We start from the raw sequence: 25,396 nt of genomic DNA on the forward strand, positions 1-25,396 counted from the left end.
GAAATCAGGTAAATCAAGGTGCCTGTAAAATTCATGGGTTTCGAGCCTTTAAGATAATAGCGGAGGGTGTAAAGTAGAAAAGTTGCCTTTATAAATAGCCCTCAGTACAGCCCTTTTTTTTCACGGGCCTATTTTCAGTTGGTAAATTGTAAACCGAGAATATAAATGTGTTTTGTTGTGGTAGAATATTAATATCCTTTACAGAGCTGTTAAATTTTGACAGTGCCTGTGAAAAAACAGGAGAAAGATTTATGAGCGCGCTGACAGAGTGTATCAAAACTGCAAACTGTTCCAGATGTTTAAGCAAAAAAAAAAAAAAGAATCCCACCTTTCACTTAGAAAAAAGATTTGCTCTGATTTACAAGAACCGGGATGGAATTCGTGGGGAATCTGAGTGCCTGAGTGCAGGGACGGCCGGACGGCGAGGCGCAGGCTGGGGAGGTGAGGGAGGAAGGCGGCTCCGGTGAGCCAGGCTGACGGTATATACAATGCGTTTAAAAATATATGTCTATAAGCAGACTTTTCCACACTGATCAAATGTACCCATGTCTTGAACAAAAGGCTCCTCTAAGACAAGCTCACAGTCACCGCAAGCTTCAGCACAACGGTTTAGGATATCAACCATGCTTAGCATTCAACAGAAACGATTTGTGAGTAGCTAGGGTCACTGGAATCTCAGCATCCGATTTCAAAAGTTACAAAGACTGTAGCCATTTGGTAGATTTCTGTTTAAAAACTCTATGAGTCACCACCAACTATAGTTCCTAGAAGCGTTACTGACCGTTAACTCGAACCCCAAACACCTCCAGCTAGGGAAACCAAGCTAGCAAGTGACACAGACATAGGACGGCCTCCTAAAACAAGCGGTCGGCGTGTTTCGCATGAGGGTATGTATGTCTGCACTGCTAATCCCGGAAGACTAGTGTCGGTATGTACAAGGCGATCTGGAGCCTGGGACTGCGAGGAGAGGGCGGGCGGGGGCTGCGCCGCGACTACACGTTAATGACAAACTCGGGGTTAGTGTAGGAGAATCCAGCAAACTCGTTCTGGTCCAAGTTCATGATGAAGAGTTTGTCCGTGGGCGTGAGCTCCACCGGCTGCCGGGTGAACTCCTTGTCGAAGTTGGAAGTGTCTCGCTTGTCCTTCTGTTAAACGGAAAGCACAGAGTTAAACGCGGTCACGGGGAGAGGGCACCCGGTTTGTGAAGGAGCACACAGCCGGACGGGCAGCGGCAGCCCCTGTGCAACAGAAGCGACCCCCCACCGCGGGCAAGAGGGGAAGAACCCCGGCTGAAGGCCTCGAAACACACAGCCGGACAGAAAACAGACACGGCGAGAGCGCGGGGCGTCGGGGAGGGCCGCGGTGCTCCCAGGGCGAGCGTCCCTCCTCTCCCGGCCGCTGCGAGAGAAGAGAGCGACAGAGCAGCTCCTCCGCGCGCAAAACCGTCACCGCAAACAGTCGCCAGACGCAGGAGGAAGGAGCCTGGAGGAAGCAACATGCCTCGACATGGAAGCGAGCGCTCGATACGATGGCAAAATTCGCACGGAATAATCAGCCCTAAGAGCTCCTTTCGCCTTAAGCTTGTTTTTTTTTTTTAAAACTGTGCTATGACACGGTACTGATCAACGCAGCGTCTCATTGATTCGAGGATGTGATTTGCTCCAGGGTTGAATATAGAAAGTGTACAGTAGTTCAAAACCTCAAAGAATTAAAATTCCACATACGCACCCTCTTATCATCCTAATTTCATAAGAACAACCTTGCAGCTACATCCAAGCCAAAAGAGGAAAAAAAAAAAAAAAGGAAGTTATTGTCTCGATTAGCACCGATTACCTGCAGAGCCCATCCGAGGGGAATGCTTGGGCCATTTTTATAACTGTGTGTATCAGACACCGCCCAGTTAAGGTACGTGCTGGCTGCGGGAGGTCACGGGGCCTTGGCTGAACGGGAAACCGAAGCACTGAAGACAGAATATGGCTCCGTGATCCTATATAAGCACCCAGGACCCTTCATCGGTAAAGAAAGCCCACAGAAGGACCCCCTGGAGGAGCAGCCAGGCAGCCCCGTGCTGGGAACCTGCTCTGCTTCGTCCCGTTACTAAAGCAAGCAGGGACAAAAAGCCTTTCTCCATCTCTTCCTCCATGTCTCTACGTAGGAGCTTAAAGGAGGCGGGAGCGCCGCCGTTCCCAGCCTCCCCCAGCGTTTCCAGCTACCTGTGAAGCTGCACAGGGACCCCTGTGCCTTCACTCCGTGCTGGATGTGACCTTCCCCTGATGTGACGCTGGCAGGACCCTGTCACCAAGTCAGTGCCTTGCAGAAACCTGCAAAACGGTCTTTTTTTAAATTATTATTTCTCCCAGACTCTGCCTCTGAGCCGAGGCCCCCGCAGCGCCCAGAGCTTGCCTGCACTCTGCTACGAGGGGAGATTTCCAGCTCCGGCTGATTTTGGTCAGCTCGTGGCTGAGGGCCCTGAGGGGTAACTGGGGGGGGGTCTCACCATGCTCACGCCCCTGCTGCTCCATCGTGGCGTGCATCGGTCGTGTCCTCGCTGCAGCACCTCTCTGCCCCAGGGATGCTGGGGCAGAGCCATCGGCACCTCCGTGCCTCAAGCAGGAGCACGGCCAGAATACAGCCGAGAGCCAGGTGCTCCCTGCCCTCCTCCTGCCAGCCCAGCCGGGCCAGGGGCACCACATCACAACCGCAGCCGGACCGAGCCGCAGGAGACGAGCCCCGACACCAGCCAGGGACCAGGACCTCCACGGCTGCTCGGAGACTCCACTCGCCGCAGGAGACATCCCGTCGGGACGGCTTCAGCCTTGCAGGGGGAAGACTGGAGAGCGGAGAGAGCCAAGGGTGGCTGAGAGGAGACGAGGTGGGAGGGAAATCAGGGCTGGAGCTCAAGGACCGAAGAGAGAAAAGCCAGGAGAAGAGCCAGGACCTGGCCGTGCCATCACGCCAGCGAGACTCGGAGCCCGCAGCGGTGCTCAGGGCACTGGCATCCCGACCTGCCAGCGCTCGCGGGTCCCAGCCTGTCCCCAAGCAGGCGCCGGGTCTCTGCCTTCGCTTTCGGACAAGCCACACTCAGGAGCTGGCACGGTCCCTGCAGGGCTCCTCTCCCCAAGACAGAGAAGGAAGCGGAGGCGGATTTGGGGGCAGAGAGCAGGAGCGGGGAAGGGCAGACGGGGTGAAGGAGTCGCCGTCAGGTGCAGAGTTCTGCCAGGCAAAGGGTGAAGCAGCTGAAACGCAAGTGTCAGCCCACCTTGATGGAAGGCAGCGACCCCCCTAGGACGAGAGGGGCCGGCGTGGAGCGGAGGCACCGTCCTTCGCTGCGAAGAGGTTTCGAAGCGGTCGCAGAGGGGGGTCTCTCTTGCAGCCCCGGCACGTGCAGAAGGAAGGAGCTCCCGGAGGGATGCTGAGCCGACCAAACGGCTCCTGAAGGCCACATCCACCCGAACCAACGTGTACTGAGCCAGGAGCTTCTCCCCAGCAGGGATGCCGCGGGATGCTGCAAAGGGGAATGAAACGTCCACGTTTGCTGCTGGTGCAAACTGCCGCCGCGGTCCCCAGCCCTTCGGAGGGGCCTCTGCTGATGGCACCAGAGAGGGCGAGGGCTCAGCCTGGGAGCCCTCGGGTGAGCAGAACCTCCTGCTGCTTTTCTGCAGCAGAAAGCTCCGGCAAAGGCTGCGGTGAGCCTGGGAGGGGGCTCAGGGCAGCCCACCTCCACCTGCACCGCGTCCTCTGGCAGCTTCCCCCCCCCAGCTCCTCCAGGGGCTCGGCAGGAAAGCGCAGCACCAGGGCTGTGAGCGCAGCGAAGTGGGGTTTGCTGAGTTCTTACCTTGAATTTTGTCTGAAATTGGTGGCAATTTGGTCTCTGTCAAAGATGATGAATAGCCTGGGAGCAGGTAGGGAACGGCTACGTGGATCTGGTAAACAGAGAGGGGAAGGCAGAGGAAATTCAAGGCTGAAAATGCCTCCAGCAAAGGGCTAATTGACTCTGGGAGGTGACAAGGAGCAGGGACAAGGCTGGCCCAGAACAGCCTTTGTGCCTGGACCACAGGGGACGGGAACCCTCCTGGGCCACCGCTGCTGCTGCTACTGTCGAGCCCCTTCCCCGCGGCGGAGCTCCGGGGCTGCACGGGCGGAGGATGTCGGGGTGCAGCTCCCGCCGGTGTCGCCGCTCGGCGCCTTTCCGAACCATCCTGCAGAGTTCAGCACCGCAGCGATTCGGCAGGAGCGGATTTCCAGAGACAGGAGGGAAATTCTGCACGCGCCCGGGAGAAGCAGGGAGGTTAACAGGAACCTGTAATCCCTCCTTAGCTGAAACTGCCAATTGCTTCTAACAGCCGCTCCGCCGAGAGCAGGGCGATGAGTCACCGACACACGCGCTGCCTCGCCGAGCCTCGCCTCTGCAGTCTCCAGAAACCCGGAGCGGTACCGCAGTTGTCTCTCTTCAAGGCATTTAAAGAGATCCCCAAGCAGCAGAGCTCCGCTCGCCTCGGCAGCGCCGTCCCGACGCCCCACATCATCCTTCCTCCGGGGGGACAGAAGCTCCTTTCCCTGCCCACGTTCGAGCGGCACGAGCGAGCAGGGTCGCCGGCCGCGCAGCACGAGCTGGTGCAGGGGACGCGCAGGCGATGCCCCTCCGCTTGGAAGGTGCTTCCAGGAGGTCGCCCCTCGGTTTGGGGACAAACGCTGCAGAGGACGAACGGGCCGTGGCTCCACCGGCGGTGCAGGAGGCTGCGCTGTGATGTGGGCTGCTGCCTGCGCCGCTGCCTGCGCCGCTGCCTGCGCCGCTGCCTGCGCTGCTGCCTGCGCCGCGCCGGCATCCCCGAGCGAGCGGGGCAGCTTCCAGCCCCTCAGCGCGGTGCAGCCCCGACTCTCGGTGCTCCTGGCATCTCTGAGCCCAGAACTGTAGAAATTCATTATTGCCAAACACATGCATGTTTCTTTGACATTATTTCTCACTTTTTATTTTATAATCAGTATCGGGGAGGGAAAAAAAAATGGCACATTACAACTTTGAGCAGATCGATACAGTGACAGCCCACGAACATCTGCAGAACAGTATAAAAGGAACCTGCATGACTGTTATTGTTTCAAGAGAAACTCACCCTTCCTGAAACGATCTCTTTGACGCCACAAACAAAACTTAGGCCATTTAAATATCTAGCGGCATTTTGTAAAAGTACGACTATTAGTTGAAACAAGTTTCTTTACAAGCTTCATACCAGAATTCACAACACTGTTCAGAGTTAAATAGCATCCCATTTGTGTTAATACCATTTTTTGACACATTCAAAGCGCAGGTAACAAACTCAATCAACTGCTTTGGCATTTGAAAAAAAAAAAAACAAAGAAGGAGTTTTGCTATGAGAACCAATGTTGTGTGGTATTTACTAGGGTGACCATGGATTCGAAAGCATCTGCAACAGCTCTTTCAGACTCCCCGTTTACAACTGGGTATGTTTCTTTGGATGTAGAAAACGCTGCTTAGAAACTGCACAATCAGGAGAAATCTTTGCAACCAGCAGACCTGGCTTCCCTAATAATTCACCGCTGCTGCCGAAGACCCAGCGCAGGGAACTGCGCCCGCCCCGAGCCGCGCCCGCACGAGCCCAGGGCAGCAAGGGGGGCCGCCGCGGGCTCCCACAGGCAGCAGGACGGCGCTACGAAAGCAGCCAGAATCGGCATTTCAGCTCTCCGGAGCAACTGCTCGGTTTTGGGAGCAGCCGAGAGGCTCAGCCGGCAGCAGCTGCGCTCTGGGGTGCACCTGCACAGCGGGGAAAGGTTGCCTTAAAAAACACTTACTTGCCATTAAGGCTAAGGAGGCTAAATATTAAATTTTCATGATTATATTAAAAGACCAGAAAAAGGGAAGAGCAGGGATCAAAGCACATACTGAAGAGATTTCTCCTAATTGTCACAGCTCACACCTCTCCGTTTTACCGCCGTCAGCCAATGAACTGTTTTCATCCTCTACAAACAAAATGCCGCCAAAGCACATTTGCAGTGCTCACTGCCCATCACCCACCCTTCAGGGGTGCCCCAAATCATGGGAAGACACTTCTGGCTTTGAAATATGGTCACTCTAGTAGCAGCACTAAAGAAAAACCATGAATGCAAGTTTTGCAATGGAAAATGTCACCATGACAGCAGTTGGGACCGGGTGATAGAGATGCGGGAATGAGATCTACACAGCTGCTTAGCTCTTGGCTTCAGGTTTAAAAAACTCAGAGTTAAAAAAGGAAAATCCTTCGAATTCTGACTGGTCAATGTTCCTGATGACTTCCTGGTCAGGAGGTGTTAAGACGGGTGGATGGCGAGTGAAAAACCGGTCGAAGTTTTCAGCATTGCGTCCACACTATGAGAGGGGAAGAAAAGAACGTACGTGGGTGGAGAAAGAAGCGTGGGGGATGCGGCTGCAGCCACCCGCCCAGCCTCGCGCCGCCGCCCGCCTCGGCGCGGCAACGGCAGAGCAGGAAGAGGCGCAAAAGGCGGACGAGCTCCGTTAGGCGCGAGGCAACGCTACCTCACGGCACAGCCAGGGCCCGGCAAACCCCTCCGGCTGCGCCCCGGCCAGCCACCGCAGGAGAGGACGGAGACGGGAGCGCCATTCCTGGCTGCCGCCCCCTGCCCGCGCCCAGCGCCCTGCCTCCTCTCTGCCCACGCCGCGCACACGGCAGCGGCTTCTCAAAGTCCCCAGCGGCTTCGCCCGCTCGGCCAGCCCTCCCTCCCCGCGGGTGGGGAGTTTCCGACACGTCTGGACTGCCTAGAGGCTCCTCCTCGCCCCTGCCCCTGCCCGAGGAGAGGGCTTCTGCCTGCCGCAGAGCTCCTGGAGGCTGCTGCCGGCCAAAGGCGGGCAGGGGAATCTCCAGGGCTGCCCCGTCCCTCCCCACCGTGCCCGTCGAGCTCTCCGCAGCCAGCAAAGCCAGACGAGACAAGAACCCAAAAGCTCTGGAGCCCGGGCGACCACCGCCCTGGCTGGCACAGCACCGCGGGGCAGGAAAACACGGGGCCTGGAAAGCACCAGACCCGCGGGGGGGATCAGTCAGCACCCCTCGCTCCTCCACAGCAGCTGAGGACCCGCCGCAGTCTCCACAGCAGAAGGGGGAGGTCGGGAGCAGGCAGACGCGCCAAACGCCTTCTTTAATTCTCTTAGCAATCAAAACGAGGGGCCTGCAACTGCCCGCGCTGCAAGTCACGATTCAACACGATAACAAGAGCACCAGCCACCAGCAGCGGGCCACCGCAGCAGCCGCAAGCTGCGCTCAGTTACCGCGTGCCGTGCGCGGGCCGCGTCTAGCGGCCTCGCTCTGACAGCCGGCGAGCTCCCCTCTGTCGGGGCCACCACGCGACCGACGCTCTCCTGGCCCTCTTTTCCCCAAAGAGATGCAGAAGCCAGCACCTCTTGGTCCCTCAGTCCCTTCCTTCCATCTCCCCACGGAGAACACATGCTTCAAGTGCTGGGACAATTCTTCCTGGTATTTAACTTTCATTTGCTAAGGAAATAGATTTACATTTTTAATAAACATCAGACTAAATATAATGAAATATTAAAGACAAATACATGTAAACTTCAACATTTCCCAGTTCCTTCGTCTGCCAGAGAGGAGGTTTCAGGGAGGACAACGTGAACACCCATCAGCCTCCAACGGCATGTTCCTTTGGCAGCCTCTACACGTTCTTACAGCGCCAAGCGAGACACTTATTATCCCCAAGTCTCTACAGAAAGTTCAACGGGTAACGTTTGAGCTGATTTAACTCTAGTTACTGCCGTGCTGAAGCCTCTGAGCCCATCCTCGCACACCCCTGCACCTCTCGTGTTTCGTAAGGCCACGTCTACAGCACATTTCTAGTCCGCATTTGTCCAGCTTCTGCTCCCAATGCCCCGTCCATCACCATCAGCTCAGCACGGGTTCTAACTTCACACTCAAACTTACTCAGAGGCCTCGGCGGCAGTTTCCCCCCCGCTGCACCTCTTCTGGGCTGCAGCCTAGGAGAGAAGTTAGGCAAAAAAAAAAATAAAATCCAAAGACAAACAAAATCCCTCCAAACTGAACACGCAAACACAGTACAAACCAGTTCCCCAGGAGGGTACCGAAGACGAGGGCTTCCCAAAACGAGCCTTTTCAGACAGCCCATGAAGAGCATTGCGTTGGTGGGGGAGAACCTGCCCCAGCTGCCCTTGGCCGTGGTGCCAGCACAGTGCCACCCACATCGTGGCCCTCCGGGAACAACTTTTTGGAAATCCCTGACTTCAAGCACAGAGACTCAAATGGAAAATGACCTCCCCAAAGAAAGGGTAAGGGTCCCTGCACCAGAAAACACAAAGCCCAGGTCAGATTAACACCAGAAGCCCGGTAAGGAGATGGAGAACGAAGACGCAAGCACAGCAACACCCAGCTCGGTAGCTCCCCCCTACAAAAAGCCCAAGTTCTTGCACCTTGCCAGTCCCTGGCGGCTGGACGGAGCGGACCCCATCCCGAGGCAGCTCTCTGCATCTCTTCTGCTCTCCGAGCGCCTCCCTCCGGGGACGTGCCCACCTCCGGGGCAGGGGGAGGCTCTGCACCACGTGAAGAAGTGGCTGAACAGGCACCTTCTGGTTCCCTTCCCCTCTCGGCTGCTCCAGCTGCACCCGCGCTCCTGCCTGCTGCCAGCCCGCTGCTGTGCCCGGGCCGGGAGCCGCTGGCGAGCAGGACCCCAGCCCCTCTCCTGGGAACCGCTCCTGGGACCAGGCACCCTCTCGCCCGAGGGCTCCAAGGCTGGCACGTGCTCCCTCTCTAGAGCAGCAGGACAGCAGCGAGGTTCACAGACGTCCCAGAACATCAAGGTTATCTCCAGACGAGCTGGCAATTCCCACCATAAGGAATTTCAACAGGAGCTGTCACAGCTCCAGTTTGTTTGGGGAAAGCCGGTCGCTGCTGCAGACCACACCATCAAGTACAGCTTTAGATCTTGCAAAAGCACGTTTTAGAGGTTTGACAGCTCAGCAACAGCCAAGAGCCCTCCTGAAAGCCATCATATTAACAGCAAAATAGAAAAGAAATTCCCCAAATCGAAGTTGCCAGCTCCCCAAAGCCTGGAAGCTAAAGTCATGAACAGAGACAGGGGCTCTTGGAGGCCACGTTGTCACTAATCTTCCCCCTCCGTGCCGGGGTAAAACAAACTATGAGCAAGGTTACCGGGAAAGTCTGCAGTGCTTCGGGCTGTCGGTGCAGGAAGGCAGAACGTGGCAGGGTTTATCCCTAATAAACCACCCACCTGCAGGTGCTGTCAATCTACAGGGAAAGCCGTGCAGCGCCCTGGATGGGCGGCTGTCACTGCCTGTTAGCTTCAGGAGACCTTGGCGGGCACAGGCAAGGCAGCTCACGTGAAATGTCTGACAGCACTTGCCTTCTTTTCGCTATAAAGAGTTGTGCTGTCTCTTGGAAAAAAAAAAAAAAATTAAGCAAGAGCAACCCCATTAAAGATTTAAAAACTAATCCTTGCGAAATGTGAAATTGGGACAAAAAATACAAATGTATTTTTAACACGCATATTGGGAAGGAACAATTCTCCTCACAATGCAGTAAGGCAAGAATGTGGGGATGGAAAAATTTCAAAGTTGCATCTATCCACAGGATTTCATGCCCGGCTTTGTGAAGTTTGCAGACTTTCTGTTCGGAGGCATGAGAACTTGCCCCGGTCAGCACACCAACCAGCATATCCTCCTCTGTGGGAACTTTCACATGGATAAAATATATACTTTAAGGCTGGAAATTGTCTGTGGATTTATAGGAGCCAGGTCCAAGCCCAAACCCAAGGTCCAACGGTGAGAGAGAGCAAGAAGGATCCACGCTGCTCCGGTGGCAAACGGCTGCTATCTGCAGGAGCCCCATCTTAAAGCTTCCGAAACTCAGTCCCTCGTTAAATGACGGGAGACAGACTGTACGGATTTTTACATTTATCTAAAGCCATGTTGTGAAAAATCTGCCTCATTTTCGTACTATATTAATTTACAGGCATCACTCCATCCTGAATGGAGAAAGGGGGAGGGTGGGAATTTATCTTACATAAATCCCCAATGTCTCCTGTCTAATATTTATAGCCAGCACAGAATGACTTTTTTTTTCCCCGAGTTGCAGAAATAAAACTGTCAGCTTAGAAGATGGTCTTTTTATTTGATCAGTCTCTAGCTTGATTTCAAATAGACAAAAAAGGCATAATAAAATATTTTCCATTGATCCCCGAGATGCAGTCAAAGCTGATAACAAGGCGAGGACGACTGTTCTGCTGCGACGAAGCCCTCGCTCCCAGCGCCGAGGAGAAGCGGTGGGCTGAACGCACCCTCGATTTCCCAGGTTTTTGGACCAAACCAGTGATACAGCCACGATCCCACTGGGCTTGCAGACATCTCTGGGGCAAGTCTGACCTCCCTGGTGCTGCTCCGCGTTAGAAACCTGGCTTCTGGCCTCCCGAGGGAGGATCAGGGCTCCCGGACACCTTTGGAAGCAGACGCATTGTGTTTGGGGGAATTTGGGTCGCGGCATGAAGCCGGGGCCACACCAAGGGCCCCTTGGCGCTGGCCAGGGGGAACGATGGTGCTTTTTGTTCGTAAGTGTCCAGCTAACGAGCCCAGAGCCCAGCTCAGGATGCTGCAGCAGACATTCACCCTCGCTCCACGCAAAGGCTGGGAGCATTCACGGCGAGGGCTTTCTGACACGGGACCCTGGCTTTCATCTCTCTCCTATGAACAAAGCCGTTTCTGCCCGACAGACTGATAATATTGGCTGAATAATCCGAGGGGAATCTCAGAGAAAGTCTTTACAGGACCCTGAGGCTACCCGAGCAAATCCTGACTCGATTACAAGAGGAGATGTTTAACCTTAACGTGTTGGGCTGCCTCCCCACGGCATGCTCCTGCCCGCTGCTGGCCCCCTCAATCCTTACGGCTCAACTAATTAGGAAATTACTTATGCAAACACCCGAACTCACCTCGTAAAGACTGAAACGAAGGCTACAAAAATGCCGATGCAGGACAACTGATGTTTTTACACAGCCAGGTTTAGAAATTGCATTTCAATATTAATTAATTCAAACTAGTTAGAGGAAAATTAATTTATGCAATTAAAAATTATTAGATTAGACGCAATTTTTTAAACCGCTGTCCTGTTGTGAGTAATCCTGTGCTCTGCAGTGTGATTTCAATGCTTTCAAAATGAGGAGACTTTTCAAATCACTAGGCTTCATGTAAAGTAAAGGAGTAATTAGATACCAAAAACAGTAATTATCTCAACGAGAGACACGAGAAAGCAGGCAAGTGTAAATACACTTCCCAGGGTAAATGCAGACCCACGAAAGGAATTGTCATGCACAAGCCAAACCACAGAGCAGCCAAGCACAGCCCCACGTCAAAACCGCCGAGTTTCTGCTCACCGGATCAACCCAGACCCTGATCTGTCTCGTTCCCGTCTCTGTGATAAAGGTTAATCAAGCGCAAAGCAACACGGGAACTCTTGGGATTTTGTTTTCAGCTCCGGGTACGTAACACCCCAGCCAGGCAGAGGGGTGCAGCGCCCGTTTGCCCCTCGGTGTGAAGCGGTGCCGGTTCCCGGGATGCGACGCCCTGCCCGGCAGCAGCTGCCGGGGAGGCCGGGAGAGCCCTCGCTCGCACCCGCGCTCACGCCTCCGGAGCTGCTCCAAAACCACAGAAACGCGGCAAAAAAATCGCGGGTGCTACAGAAGAGCTAAGGAACAACGGCGGCTCTGCGGAGAGCGGGTGTGGACGGGGACCGCCCCGGCGGGGAGAGGTGCGGGGGCGGCACGGGTGCTGCCCCCCTGCCTGCTCCGGATCGGGGCCTTCCCCATGGCACCTCCTGCACCCGCCCGGCCACAGCACTCGCATACGCCAGAGGAGGCTCAGCGCGACGTGAGCCATCAGCAAACATCAATTAACGACTCCTTTTGATAAGCAGAACTTGCTGACGTGATGCTAAAGGCAATTTGGACCTTTCTCTATCCTGACTTGTGCTCCACACAAGAACGGGAGGCTGTGGGCATTTGTGGGCAGATACTGAGCCCACATCTGCATATCAGCCTGCAGTCTGAACCTTTGGCTTGCAGACAATCTCTGTAACCTTATCTTTATAGCAGCTAAATTTAAAAAAAAAAAAAAAAAAAAAAAAAAAAGGAAAATCCCAAAAAAGACGAACGACTTAAGCCAAGGCGAAGAGCCAGGCTAGCACAACCCCCCGCTCCAGCAAGCGCTCGGGCCCCGCGTGCACGGCTGCAGGTCGGAAGCAGGAAGCAAGGTCTTTCCTCGTCACCCACCCAAGCACGTCGTGAAGGTGCCCAAACCCGGATTTTCATTTCTGGGCTGCTCTGATCTGCGCTCACAGCTGGCACGGAAGGGGCAGCATTTTCCAGCACGGATGCACTGCTGTCGAAATATCAGCTATCAGCAGGTACCTGAGTTGTCTTAATCCTGCCTAAATCCTAAATCTACTGCGCCTACCTTTCTGTTAATCTTCCTGTCCTATCAAACGGTAAATTTTCCCCAGCGCCAGCTGTTAGGTGAGACGCGACAGACGGCAGCTTACCCTCCCCCTTCCGAGGTCTGGTGTCAAAAGGATTTTTAAAGAAATAAGACACTCAAAGCAGGGAAAAAAATTGCACATTTTAAAATATAAAACCAGTAGGAAAACACTTTTGACAGACCTCAATTGTTTTTAACCATAAAATTGTAAAAAAAAAATAAAGCTATGCCACAACCCAAGGCAACCAGCATCACTGGGGACCTGGCTCAGGAAGAAAGGGCAGACGTAGGGCAGGGATGCAGCAACAGCTTCATTAGCAAACGAAGACAGAGGCGGGAAACAGGAGGAGTTAGGGATTTCAGGCGAAACAGGCTCTTGCAGAATAAGACCCCTGAAGCCCCGGTGCCGGCTCAGCCCTCCCGATGGGCTCCGGCTGTGCAGCAGCGTCCCCCTCACGCTGGAGCTCACAGACCACCCGCCTCGTGCCTCAGCATCCTTTGCACAAAGGTCGGATCCCACCTTCAGCCAACAAATCCTGGTGTGTACAAACAGCCCCAAGCCCTTCCGCACCGTTACACTTCGGTATCAAAGGTAACAACCTTCCCAGCAACGCCTTTCCTAACGGCCCGAAGATCCCATTCCTTCCGAGGGAACGGGAAGCAGGCAGCAGCGCAGACCTCTGTGCCAGCACCACCACACTGCTGGGGCAGGCAAGGAGCACGGGACGCCTCTCTCTGCTGACGCAGAGGGCACGCCGGGACCGCGCCGCACAGAAGCGGCTCTTGGCCGCGGAAGGGAAAGGCTCTGAGGACAGCACCCCGTTGCGCTCCCCACAAAGGCGCCGCTGCACAGGAGTTAACTTCGCAAAAACCTCGGTCTGACATGAAAACAGGCGGCACCAAGGGCACGGGGAGCATCGCTGGCAGAGCCGGGGCGAGGAGCAGAGCTCCCGGTGGGCAGCCGCTCCCCCATCAATCCTGCCGGGAGGAAGACGCGGCTGCGGAGGCTCCCGCCAGGCCCAGCTAAGGGGTGGTTTGTTCATATTTGATCAGTCCCACAAGGAGCTGTAGAGGGGAAAAGGCTGCTAGAGCAGAGAGGTGTTTAGAGGGAGGAGAGCTAAAGGAGACGAGCACCCTACACCAAATGGACGCCCGCTCCATGTTTTTCCTGAAAGCAGAGTTTTTCCAAGCACCAGAGGGGTTTCCTGTAAAGCAGGGGTAAAGCAGATGTGTCCAAGGCTGTTAAGGGCGGGGAAGGCTCAGTTAAACTCATGGAGCATCTCTGGACTCCGAGTTGTGATCCAGGATGACGGATTAAGAGAGCGTGCAACATCCCCACCTCGATCACCGGGCGTAAGTATCAGCCATGTAAATCAGATTTAACTTTGGATTCACAGTTTTCTGTAAAACCCCAGAACACCAGTACCCAACTAGGGCACAGCAGCTAACAGGCAGGCAGGAGGTGGAAGCATATGAACAAGCCCACTCCTTAAGGACCTGGACCACCGTGGAGAGACTCAGGCATAGCTGTGACCCTGCCAGTCCCAGCAGTGGCAAAGAGAAACACAGAAATCCAGGGAGAGACGTCCCTGTCCCCAAATCTACGTGGTCACTGCTGCCCGTGCATCCTCTCTTGGGAAGGGCAGAGAGGTGCAGCAGACAGACGGGCTCGGGGTGACACCGAGAAGCCGGAGCACCGCAGCTCGCAGGCTCGTGCCGTCACGCTGCTGCAGCGCGAACCCCGCAGGCAGCAGGCGACGAAACCCGCGCTGTGGCTCAGGCTGCACCCCTGCGCCGGCGCAGGCGTCGCACGGACAGAGGTCACCGCGAAGACGGCTGGACCAAGGAGCAGTCAAGCAGCCTTGTCTTTCTTGACAAACAGCTTTCAGATTACTCGTGCCTCCACCTCCATTTCGCTGCCGGCAGCTTATCTCCCCCTCCAGCCTCGCGCTCCCAGCGCACACAGCATCTCCCTCACTAGCAGAACCCATCTCAAAGCCAGGCAGAGGCGAGAGCAAGCAGCCAGGTTCTCCTCACTGCAGAGCTCCTCTCCACCCACGGCAGCGCCTGCACACACAAGCCAGGCTCCAGCCTTCCGCCGCTTTACCTTGGAGAGAAACTGTTGAGTGAAATACAGCTCCACTGCCAACTCAGGCCGACTACGGTGCCGAGCTAGAGGTTGGAATAAAGTTTAGATTAAAGAGAGAGGGACCTGTTCAGCTTAAGAAGAAAGGAGGGAAAAAAAAACCAGCAGAAAGACTGGCCCCTGGGCTGACGAACAGACAGCGCTGCAACGCAATCAAATCCACGAGCCACGCTCGTGGTGTTTCTACCCCTGCAAGCCAGAGCGAGATGAGGCGTCCCATGGTCATCCTGTCGCAGTGTTTTGACACGCACCAAACCTGAGGAGACGCGATCTTCTAAGCAGAGGAACGGCCCCTCCACGCTGCGGGCAGGACGGGCAGCGCTGGCGCGGCTGCCGGCACGTGTGCGCCCGCGAGCACGAGCAGGAGAGACCGTGCAGGAGAGCGCCGGCGTGCGGGAGAGCGGGAGGGGAGGAACGCGCTTAACGCAGCCACACTTACAGCCTTTGGCTTGAAGGGAGGCTGGATCTCCTTGCGCTCCAGCTTATCCCAGTCGATGTAGCGGAAGAACGCGTGCTCCTTGATGTCCCGCTCCCCTTCTGGGCCACATCCCAGTCGCTTGGCAGGGTGCTTGGTCATCAGCTTGGGGAGAGGAAGAGAAGAAACAGTCACCCACAGAGTAGCCAACTGCTTCCCAAAATGTCCACTTTGAGAAGTCCCCCGGGTGCCCGCACCACGCGGCCGCTGCCCCGGGACGTCCCGCATCGGGGTCCGGACCCCCGGATCAGGCTCCCGCCTCCTCTGCCTGCTTTTGGTGCTTGAAGCAGAGGACAGAGGGAGAAGGCAGAGCAGCTCCAGGGAGAGGGAAGGGTGACAATGGCTTACGCAGCAGACTGAGCAGGTACATGAGCACTGGGTGGGATGAGCACATCCCCTTTTCCTCTGAGAATGAAATTGGTTCACCAAGAAATAACGTCAGGGCGCTGGTAGAGCTGCCCGCACCGCTGCAGCCTCAGCAACCTCCTGCAACGGGGGGAGCAGCACACATGCAAAGCTGCTTAGCGGTCCCTTTGCTTGGTAGCAAACTTCTCAGCATCTGCACAATTAATTTTAAAGGCCACCGCCCGTTTAAGAGGAACCATCTGCCCTTGAAAACTTTTGTTAGCCCTAGAAGCAGAGCCCCCGCTTCTCTGGAGCCACGGCAGCCCAGACAAGAGGCGTACTCAGCCCATCGGTGTTGTTTATCATCTAAACTTCTCTTCACTGGCTCAGTAAGGAAAGTGAAACGGGCCGTGGGAATTAAGGGCGGCTGTACAAACATCAATATCCTGGGGGCATTATTCGAGCTGTGTTCAGAGATCAGATGGAGATTCCAGAGATTTGTAAGATGTTGATAAGCACGGAGAATATGAGCAGTACACCTGCAACAAAAGGACTACTTTATTAAAAGCAGGGCAGCTAAAACTGGTCCCAGAGCCGTGCAGAGGCGGCAGCAAGCCTGACCCTGTGTCCCAGGGCTGTGGGTCTGCAAGAGACTCCCACTGCCCTGCCGTGAGCCCCTGGGAGGGACAGGGCACCCGCGGCTCTGCGGGAGGTGCTAACGCTCCAGCCGGAGAGCTGAGGAACCTCCCTGCCCTTCTGCGGAGACTGGCTCACCCCCAAAAGACAAGGATTTTATAAGCAAGCATCGTCTGACACCAACACACGCCTCAGCCCAAGCACCCCGGCGGCAGGCAGCTCGCCGTGCCACGGGGAGTCACGGACCCCCACCAGGTCCCGTGTCCAGGCAGAGCTCCTCTGCCCCAAGGTGTAAGTGTTTTCACCCAAGTCAGCCCCGCCATCCCTGACGGCAGAAACAAGCATGCTCAGGGAAGCTGATCTCTAAAAGCAACGCTACAACAGGGAGCTGAAAGCAAGGAAACGCCTGCAAAAAAAAAAAAAGAAAGAAAACCTTAAAAAGAAAAAAATCCCCAACAAATGTGAATTAAGAGCGGAGCTGCTAACCACTCTGCCAGCAAACAGCACTACAGCCATGGCCAGCCAGCTGCGAAGGCAACCTGCAGCTGGAAGACCGACGGAGTGAGGCTTCCTCGAACCAGCCTCACCCCCTGGAAAGCCCATCTGCAAACAGCACGGGCCCGCCAGGCTTCGCAAGCTGGACAAGTGATTTTCCAGATGGCAAGAGCTGCCTCTCCTCAGGGCAAGGATGTGACCGGCATCAGCATCAGCCTTGCCGAGCCCGTCCCCGTGCAAGGGGACACGCTGGAGCCGCTGCCGGTGGGCTCCAGCAAAAACAAAAACAGGATTTTATTTATTTTTTTTCTAACTCATGTTTTACTTTTTTTTGGTAAATAATACAGTTTCCCTTGGTATTGCAGCACGCAGCCTTTTATTAAAAAAACCAACCAGCCAAAGCCCAGCGTAAGCAGCTTGGCAAGGTGGGAGACGTTACGTGTCTTGGCCTCTTGACCGAGCGCGGCAGCAGCCCGGACAAGAGGTGGGGCTGGACCCAGGGCCGCTGCTCCCTGCCAGGAGAGGGGACCGGTGCCACCGGGCACTGCCGGCAGCGTGGCTGGTGGCCCTGGCAGGCAGCGAGCCCCGCCGCAGGCTTACAGTCCCCCCGCTGCCACGGCAGCACAGCGAGGTGGGCACGGCCGGCCCCTCGGGGCGCCAGGCAGCTTTCGCGTCACCCTCGGCACACGGACAGGCGTCTGTCCGCGCTGGCGAAGCCGCGCTCCGCTGCACCTCGCCGTCCCTCGGCTTTCACTACGTCCAACTCCAGCTGACTCGGGGTCAGCGAGACAAGAGGATCTTCGCGTCTCCTCGGCAGGCTCCAGACAGCATCTGGACAATTCAATCAGGTCCCGCTTAGCTGTGCTAAAGCAGGGGAATAAAAAGCATCCCGTGACTCAATAAGGTTTTCCTAAAGCGAGTCCCCGACAGCAACGCGAGAGCCCGAAACGTGCTAATAAACTGCTTTAGCGATTTGGCTGGCGCGTCAAATGGCTTGGTTGGCTGTCGGCAAACACGGGAAGAAATCCGTTTGCGGGTCTCTTCTGTTAAGCGCTGCTCCCGAACACACCGGCACACCAGAGATGGTGTGGGGCACGGATGGAAAGCAGGTCTGTGTCTCGGCACCCGTGGCTCCGCCGAGGCTAAAGCTCACGGGGGTAAAACCCAGCCGTGAAAGCACCTGCGAGCGCGAGCTGGCCAAAGCCCCGGTCGCTCACCCGCAAAGGCGGCGTTAGCAAGGGGGGGCTGCAGCCCCACGGGGGCTCCGGAGGTCAATGGGGCCAACGGGCAGGGACTCGCTGCCCTGTCCCCACCTGCCCTGCTCTGCTCCCTGCTCCAGCTCCCTCCGGGGACCCTCCCTGCTGCGCCATGCCAGGGCTCCCCCCTCGAGCGGACCCTCCCCTGTGGGAGAGCCCCATTCCTCCCCGTGCACCCAGTGAAAACGCCGACAGCGCCGCTCCACCCTCAGCCGCCGCGCTGCCCGGCAGACGCTCACCCCACTACACCCAGTCTGCGCTCTTCTGCTAACCAGCTGTTCCAGCCACAGCCCAGGCTCTCACCTGCTGCCTCGTGCGGGGAACTGTTTTACACACACCCGGCCCCCGAACCGAGTTGTGTGGTTAAACCCCCCGCTGCCTCGGCGTAGCCCACATGCACACCAAACTCAGGGCAGCTCAGCCGACTAATGAATCGTAAAAGATTTTCTACTTCATGTACCTGCCTGTAAAGCTGAACGGAGCTGCACCACAGTGCACTTATTCAGTATTTTCAATATATGCATCCAGAAATTAAATTTTCTTGTTTCCTTATTGTGCTTTTATGCATGTGAGCATGAAGGCACCATCTGTTATTGATATATAGGACCCCATAAACATGCAGACTGATTCTCCTGGCTTACATAGGATAATCATTCAGCTTTGTTTGTATTAAACAGGAACAAGTTGATTTAGTCCCCATACTAACGCAGTGAAAACCCTTCAGGCTTCTGCAGATGAGGAAGCTGCTTTAGACCAAATCACCTGTAACGGTACCCCTGATGTTCGGAGCTCAGGTACAGGAAAGTCCAAATCCGGACCCAACCCCTTCCTAAACCACAGCTTTATCTTCAGTCTCTGGAAGGCAAGAGGACACCCTGCGTTCCCGGGCTCCACTTAACAGCGGCACGTTTCGCACCAAGGAGCTGCTTCAGGTGATCTTTGTCCACGTTCGACAAGACCACACAGCTGAGGGGCAGCAGCCCCCGCCGGGACCTTCCCATCAGGGCGCCGGTCCCTCCGTCCCCCCGGCACAGCCTGGGCACGCTTCTGCGCAGCACGGCCGGAGTCCGAGCCAGCAAACCCCTCGGCACCCAGGAGCGCTCGCCCCGAGTGCTCCCACCTTCCAGCCGCCCCTCTCCTGCCCACGGCCACCGAGACACGGGCACAGCCGCGGCACCGGGCAGCTATTAGGGGCTTTGCCCAGGCGGCACCGCCAGTGGAAACAACTCTGTGGAAAACGTGCCATTTCATGCCTTGGCTACCAGGCAGAGATGAAAGAGGGAGCTGACACTCGCAGGCAATCTGTTCACCTGGAAAGCGCCGCTTTGCTCAGGCACAGTCAAACCCCTCCATACGGGACGGAAACTGGTTTGTGCCAGTGCCCGTGTGCACGCACACGCACGCTGGTCCACGGGGTCTGAAACAGGAGCCTGGCTCCCGATAACCAACCCAGAGCTCGAGAGCAAAGCCAAGCTACCCGCACCACGGGCAGAGCAGCTCCGACAACAGCCTTCGGGGAAAAAATCCGAGCTGACAGCAGAGGAGAGAAATGCTCCGTTTGTTCTGCTAATTGATGCTGACTGTCGAGTCAAGGAGCTGTGTTTGGTTAACTCTCCATTTTGCTTCCCAGCCAACGATCTCTGATTAACGCTTGTTTCTTGGCTCGGGCCGACACAAGGCTTTCAGGATCAAATGCTTTTCATCTCCGAGCTGCGCAACAGTAAGTGATGACTGGCACCGGCACGCCGGAGTGAAGCCGCGTGGGAACAACAGAACTGCTCTGGAGCGCACACAGTGAAATGCCAAACCCTTCACGTTTAAGAGCAAAGGCTTCTCCTGTGGCTCGTTCTCTGGACTGACATAAGGCCGGTTTTGTGCCCTCCTGGAAGACTGACCACGCACCAACACAAACAGCAGGGCCTCCATGTCCCCACAGTTAATTGAGACGTATTTTACTGTATTCCAGGGGAAAATGTAAATATTGTTTCCCGCTTACGGACAGTCCTTAAATACTGCACACGCTCTTAACTAGACTGTCCGGTGTAGCAGTTTGATGGCAGCAGAGAATGTCAGGAGTTGTGGCGCTGCCCTCTGAAACAACAGTTGTACAAAGGGAACCACCACTTCGCTGCAAAAAACCCCCAACCACCTAAGACTTTAGAGAGAACCAAGCCCTCCCTGCACGGCTAACTGTCCTCCCATGCAGCCTCACATTTCCAAGAGTGAGAAAAGCCATTGCAGCTACACCCAGCAGACGCTTCAGTCACGGTCTCTTCTCGTCTATTTACAGCACTCACATTTGGACTGATGCAACAGCAAACAAAGCCGACCGTGAGATTCATCCCCGTTCCAGCCCCCGCTCCCTCCCAAGCGCTGCTCCCTCGGGCACCGTGGGGACAACGATGTTCAGCATCGCCAAGCATCTTCCCCTCCTCCTGCCCGGCCAGGGACACAGACGACTCTCCCCTTACGTCCCAACCAACAACAGCAAGAGGAATGAGAGACGGTGAGGAAGCCTGTGGCAATTCCCCCTTCCACTGCCAGTGTGGGGAAGGACTCGGTTTTACTACGTTCTGCTGCAGGTGAGTGTCAGGACGCACAGCATCCCCTCCCTGTGCCCCGCTCCAGGTGGGGGACACCCGCAGCAGCTCTTCCCCACGGGACAAGTGGATACTGCTCCTTAGCACCAGCTCCGAATCCTGGCAACACTGGAAAGAGGCTTTGAAATGCCGCAGTGGGAGCGTTAAGCGCAAGATGTGTCATTTGTCGATAGAAACGCTATTCTGAGACACAGAACATTCAGATATTTTAAATATTAACTATTAAAAGCAAACATTTTTTAAATTCCTACACAAACACATATTTATAGCGCTGTTTGGCACTGGCTGGCTGAGATGAGGCTCGGTCCCGAGCAATAACACCAGGACCTTGCCAGCCTTTATTCACCACAACCCAAATTCATTCAGGCTGCATTTAAGTCTTGCCTAGGCCCAGTCCGTAGAGAGCTCAGGACACTGGGCAACGCAGAGCTCCACTGCAAATTGGGAGATACAATAACGAAAATACTGCCCTGACCCGACAGGGAGGCACACCAGCACCGGACTTCAGGTGCCCCTAAAGGGCGACTCAGCAGAGCTAAAGGGAAACCTCTGCAGTTCGAAGGACTGGTGTCTCATCTTGGGGAAACTCTTTAGAAATCACGTTCGTTTTATCTAGGCATTATTTTTCTTTTCAGGCAAAGATGCATAAAGCTCCCCTGTCGTCACCCGACGGTGGGGAGGGTCTCTGGGCAGACGCCCTCAGCTCCCACACCCCAGCCAACACTCCGGTTTCTCCTGACCTTCACCTGAGCAAAGACACACCAGCCCTCAAGACCTACCGGTACTTCTGCTCAGGGTAGCGTGACGGCCCAGAAAGGATCTGGGGGTTATTTTAAAGCGGTTTCAGCACATGCACACGAAGCAGCACAAGTTGGGGTTCTACGGGCGGGCAGCACGGGCAGCAGGACACGACTGGTCAGATTCCCCTCGCGCTGGGAGCCTGCGGCCCGGACCAGGGCGGGGAGGGCGAGAGCCCCCGCGCGTGTAGGACGGCTGGAGGTGCACAGAGAGCCCCGTGCCCACCGCCTGCACTTCTCCCTCCCGCCCAGAGCCGAGGGCCAGCCCTTACCCCTTTGCAGATGGCCACTGCCTCCTTGGACATGGACTTGGGGTAGGCTACGTTGTGCTCCATGATGGACTGGAAGAGCTCGTCTTCATCTTCCCCCTCAAAGGGAGCCTACAGCAAAGCAAGCAGAGGTTCAGTGGCGTTTCTTGGATCTCTGAGCTTCCACTTCTCACTGTGGTCCTCAGCCATGAAACCAGCCCCAGCTGCACCGCGCGGTGGCTCGTGTCTCGGCATCGCAGTCCCCGGGGCCGCGGCCACGGCTTCACCCCCAGCACCGAGGAGACGGCCCCGCGGCCCCGCGCCGCGTGCCAGCAACCAACCAAACAACACATCAGCCTATGCTCACGATGGAATTTCACACAGTCCCATAGGAATCAATTAAAATCCAATTACCTGGCCAGCTAACATTTCATAGAGCAGGACTCCAAACGCCCACCAATCCACGGACTTCCCATAGGGCTGATAAGCAATTATCTGAAAACAACACAAACAGCAGGGTTACGCTCCCGTTTTCAACCTGTTGGCACCACGCAAACTGATTTCAAGCTGTAGTCCAGGTCAAAAGGACGAGGCTACTTACTGAGGCCCTGAATGGTGAGAAATTGCAATTATAAACCAAACACATGATAGGCAAAGGGTTCAGTAACTTAAAAAAAAAAAAAATCATCAGCGCTCAAATGTGCACTAGATATTAGAAAAACACAGAATATTCACTGGGATTTCAAACAGATTCATTCTGATTCAGACGAAACTTCAGCGTATTTGTTGTGCCCTTGCAGACTCGGCACAGCCGGGCGCGTGGGAGCAGGAGCAGCAGCCGTTCTTGCCGACCCTGATGCACTTCGGGATTTTTCTTCCACTGACTTCAGTGCAGCTGGTTTGAAATAACACCACAGAGGGTGGCCCTCCGTGGATGGTTCGCGGTCCTCTAAAACAGACTTGCAGCATATGGGTCGCCAAAACCCTCTGCAATCCAGGCTGCCAGTTTGCTTTCCATTATTTATTGCAGAACAACCTTCGCACAATAAGCTAATAACCGCCGGCTCGACCCTTACCTGAGCAATGTGGTGGTTTTGGAGTTAGGATATAACTTTAGGGTTTGGTTCGGTTTTTATTTTAGTTTAAAAATATCAACATTTATTTTGGATAAGGCACCAAAACACGAATTTTTGTATTTTTCCACAATTTATACTGTAAAATCTAAAATACCCTAAACTTCATAACCACACAGCCCTGCAGCAAGGCCACCCAGCTCACCTGCCTCTGCAGAGCAAGCGACCTCCCCGGTGCGTGCCGGCGGTTCGGGGTATCTCCAGCTGAACCTCGCTGCCGAGACCCCCCGGACAACCAGGACAAGTGGCTGGTGGAGAAACGGACCCAGCCCCGGCAGAGTCCCGGGGCCCCTCCGCTGCCCGGCTGGCCGTGTCCCTTGGCTCCAGCGCGCCGCAGGACGTCGGGTCCGCACCCTGGGCCAGGGGCTGCTGCCCGAAGCCAGCGTCCCCCCTCCTTCCCTTCAGCACAGGGGTCCCTCTGAGGGGAGCAGTGGCGGCTCCAGCCCAGGGAGAGCCGGGCTCCCGCCGGCACCTTTCTGCTCTGAAGGGTCTTTCAAGCTCCGGTTCATGTGCTGGGTGGTGCTGACGGGCGCCATCTCGGCGTTCGGGGTTTGCCAGGCCTCGGGCTTTGCCATCTGTTACTTAAGGCAAAACAACTACGCAATTTATTCTTCCTAATTACAGAATTCTATTCGGCAAAGATTCCTATACTTGAGTACAAATGCAAATCGCATGCTAATTGCGGGAGAATGTACACAGCAATCCGGCCCCAGAGGTCTGCTCCTGCTGTTCCTCGCCCTGCTCCCGAGCAAGGCTCCAGCCCTGCAGCTCGGTGGCGGGAGCCTGCGACCTCCAGAGTCCTCCTGTCCTGCCGCCCCTGCCCTTGCAGAAAACCTCCGCAGCGTCCAACGGGATCCCACCAGGAAGAACATCAAGATGCAGGTCAGGCGCTGCCACCCCACCCGAGAAGACGAGCTCCATCTTGCAATCGTCGGCACCGAGGCACGATGAGAGAACAAGACCGACGCCAGCCTCCTCTTCTGTCCTGGTCCTGGTCCAGCCACACGTCCAAACGCGGTGACAGAACCCCCACCGCCTTGACGGCGTCCTGCGGTCAGGCCTGACCCTTCCCACCGAGATCAGATGTCGAGTTTCAGCTCTGAAATTCCTCGACTGAGCCCACTTGCCGTTCCTCCCCCTTCTTCTTTTTTACGAGTGCTCTGGGAAATCGAGGTGTGAGCTGTTCACACCACAAAGGCCTTTAAAAGAAAATGGCACTTAGAAGAAATCCTTGCAGAAAAGCCGTCTCTGTAAACTGAAGTTGCCAACTGCACGTTCGGGAAGGTCAAAACCCAACAGCTGAAGAACTTGTTTTGTTCAGAGGAAATCACACACGCGGGGTCATTCGCACTCAGTACCTGTCACCTTGGCACGCAGAGCTGTACCTCAGAATAGAAAAAGCCCTTAAAATGGGTCAAGCAAATCACAGGACATTTTTACCCCGAAGACATGTTGGCTTGAGAACACTGCAGCTCCCTAACAGGAGGGAGCACGGCCCAGCAGAAGGGCCCTGGAGCCGAGCTACACGCAGGGACCCCAGCTCTGCCTCGGGCTTGGCCACCCGGCAGGACACTGCGCCAGAACTGTCTCCCCCCTTCTGCTTGCCACGCAGGGGATGTGTCTATTCGTGCTTTGAGACCCACCGGTCGCAGGCTTTAATACCATTCCTGGGCACTGAATTTCCCATTTTCTGTTTTTCTTTTGGGAAAACAAAAAATTAGAGCGAGGAGAAGCAAACAAGAGCTTAAGTGATCGTGCTCAGGCGAACACCAAGGGAACTGGTCATTTGTCCTGCTTTGAAAGGGCGTTAATCACACCCAGCAACGGAGCTCTGCACCAACAGAACACCAGTATTAATCTCGGCAGGATGAGGATCCGTAACGCACATTTGAAGGGGTAATTAAAAACCTCTCTGGCTGCAGCAAAACACAATGCAGCCTAGCACACAAGCACACCTATGTCCTCGCAAAGAGAACCTCTTTCTCTAAAATATTCAAATGAATAAATATTAATGTCATCATTGAAAATTCAGCAGAGTGAGAAGATTTTAGAGGGATATTTTCATGTTAAGGGAACAGACATTTGGGAATAATTACCTACCTGAATTTCACAAGCCTGACATTAAATTGCACCCATATAGCGCTTCGTCTAAGTGTCACACGTGACTCCATCACGTAAGTAATAACCAAATGCAAAGCAATTTTGGAGTGATCTAGAGCTGTAGATAGGGAGCCTCTCCTCATCAGGCACACAGCCCTTCGCTGCAAGGAGCAAGCTCGAGTGATCTAAAGATTTCCACTTGACATGGAAATATCACCCACTGATAAATCTGCTTTTCCCACCGGTCACGTTGTGCTGGAAGCAGCTGTCACACACGGCGAGGGGCAGAGCCGAGCTCCCGGGCTCATCTTCTCCAGGAGCCAGGAAGCGTGTGAGGAGCAGCCCTGGAGGCGCCGAGCGTGCCAAGGCTCGGACGGGCACGGCGACGCCAGCGGCACGGACATGGGAAAAACGCCCAGAGAGGGAAAACACGCCGCAGGGAGACCAGCACGGAGGATTTTCTGTACTTAGAGGCAGAAGCAGGGCGGGCAGCCAGAGGCAGATCGGGCATCGCTGCTTCCTTAAAGGCCGCCTTTGGGGGGGACGGGCAGTGCTGAGAGGATGAACTTTCCAGGCTGACAGCGAATTTGCGAACGTCCCCGTTTCAATCAGAAAGCTGCCCAAAGCAAGGTCACCCCACGGCAGAGAGCA

General features: G+C 55.4%; 1 protein-coding gene across 2 annotated transcripts in view; it reads right to left on the reverse strand.

The window, feature by feature from the left end:
• Positions 1-743: 743 nt before the first annotated feature.
• Positions 744-25,396, reverse strand: part of PRKCB (protein kinase C beta) — a 127,164-nt gene continuing 102,511 nt past the window's right edge. Inside the window, exons 14-17 of one of the 2 annotated variants that reach the window (XM_086473208.1) lie at positions 21,927-22,007; positions 21,537-21,644; positions 15,100-15,240; positions 744-1,145 (exon numbers count right to left, since the gene is read on the reverse strand). In XM_086473208.1, coding sequence (XP_086329334.1) covers positions 993-1,145; positions 15,100-15,240; positions 21,537-21,644; positions 21,927-22,007 — 483 coding nt within the window. In that variant the 3' untranslated portion in view covers positions 744-992. Of the gene's footprint in view, positions 1,146-5,673; positions 6,362-15,099; positions 15,241-21,536; positions 21,645-21,926; positions 22,008-25,396 lie in introns of those variants that run through there. The other variant, XM_086473209.1, reaches the window with a different exon arrangement.

This window comes from Leptosomus discolor, chromosome 14, assembly GCF_034619465.1.
Source record: "Leptosomus discolor isolate bLepDis1 chromosome 14, bLepDis1.hap2, whole genome shotgun sequence".
Taxonomy (NCBI): Eukaryota; Metazoa; Chordata; class Aves; order Leptosomiformes; family Leptosomidae; genus Leptosomus; species Leptosomus discolor.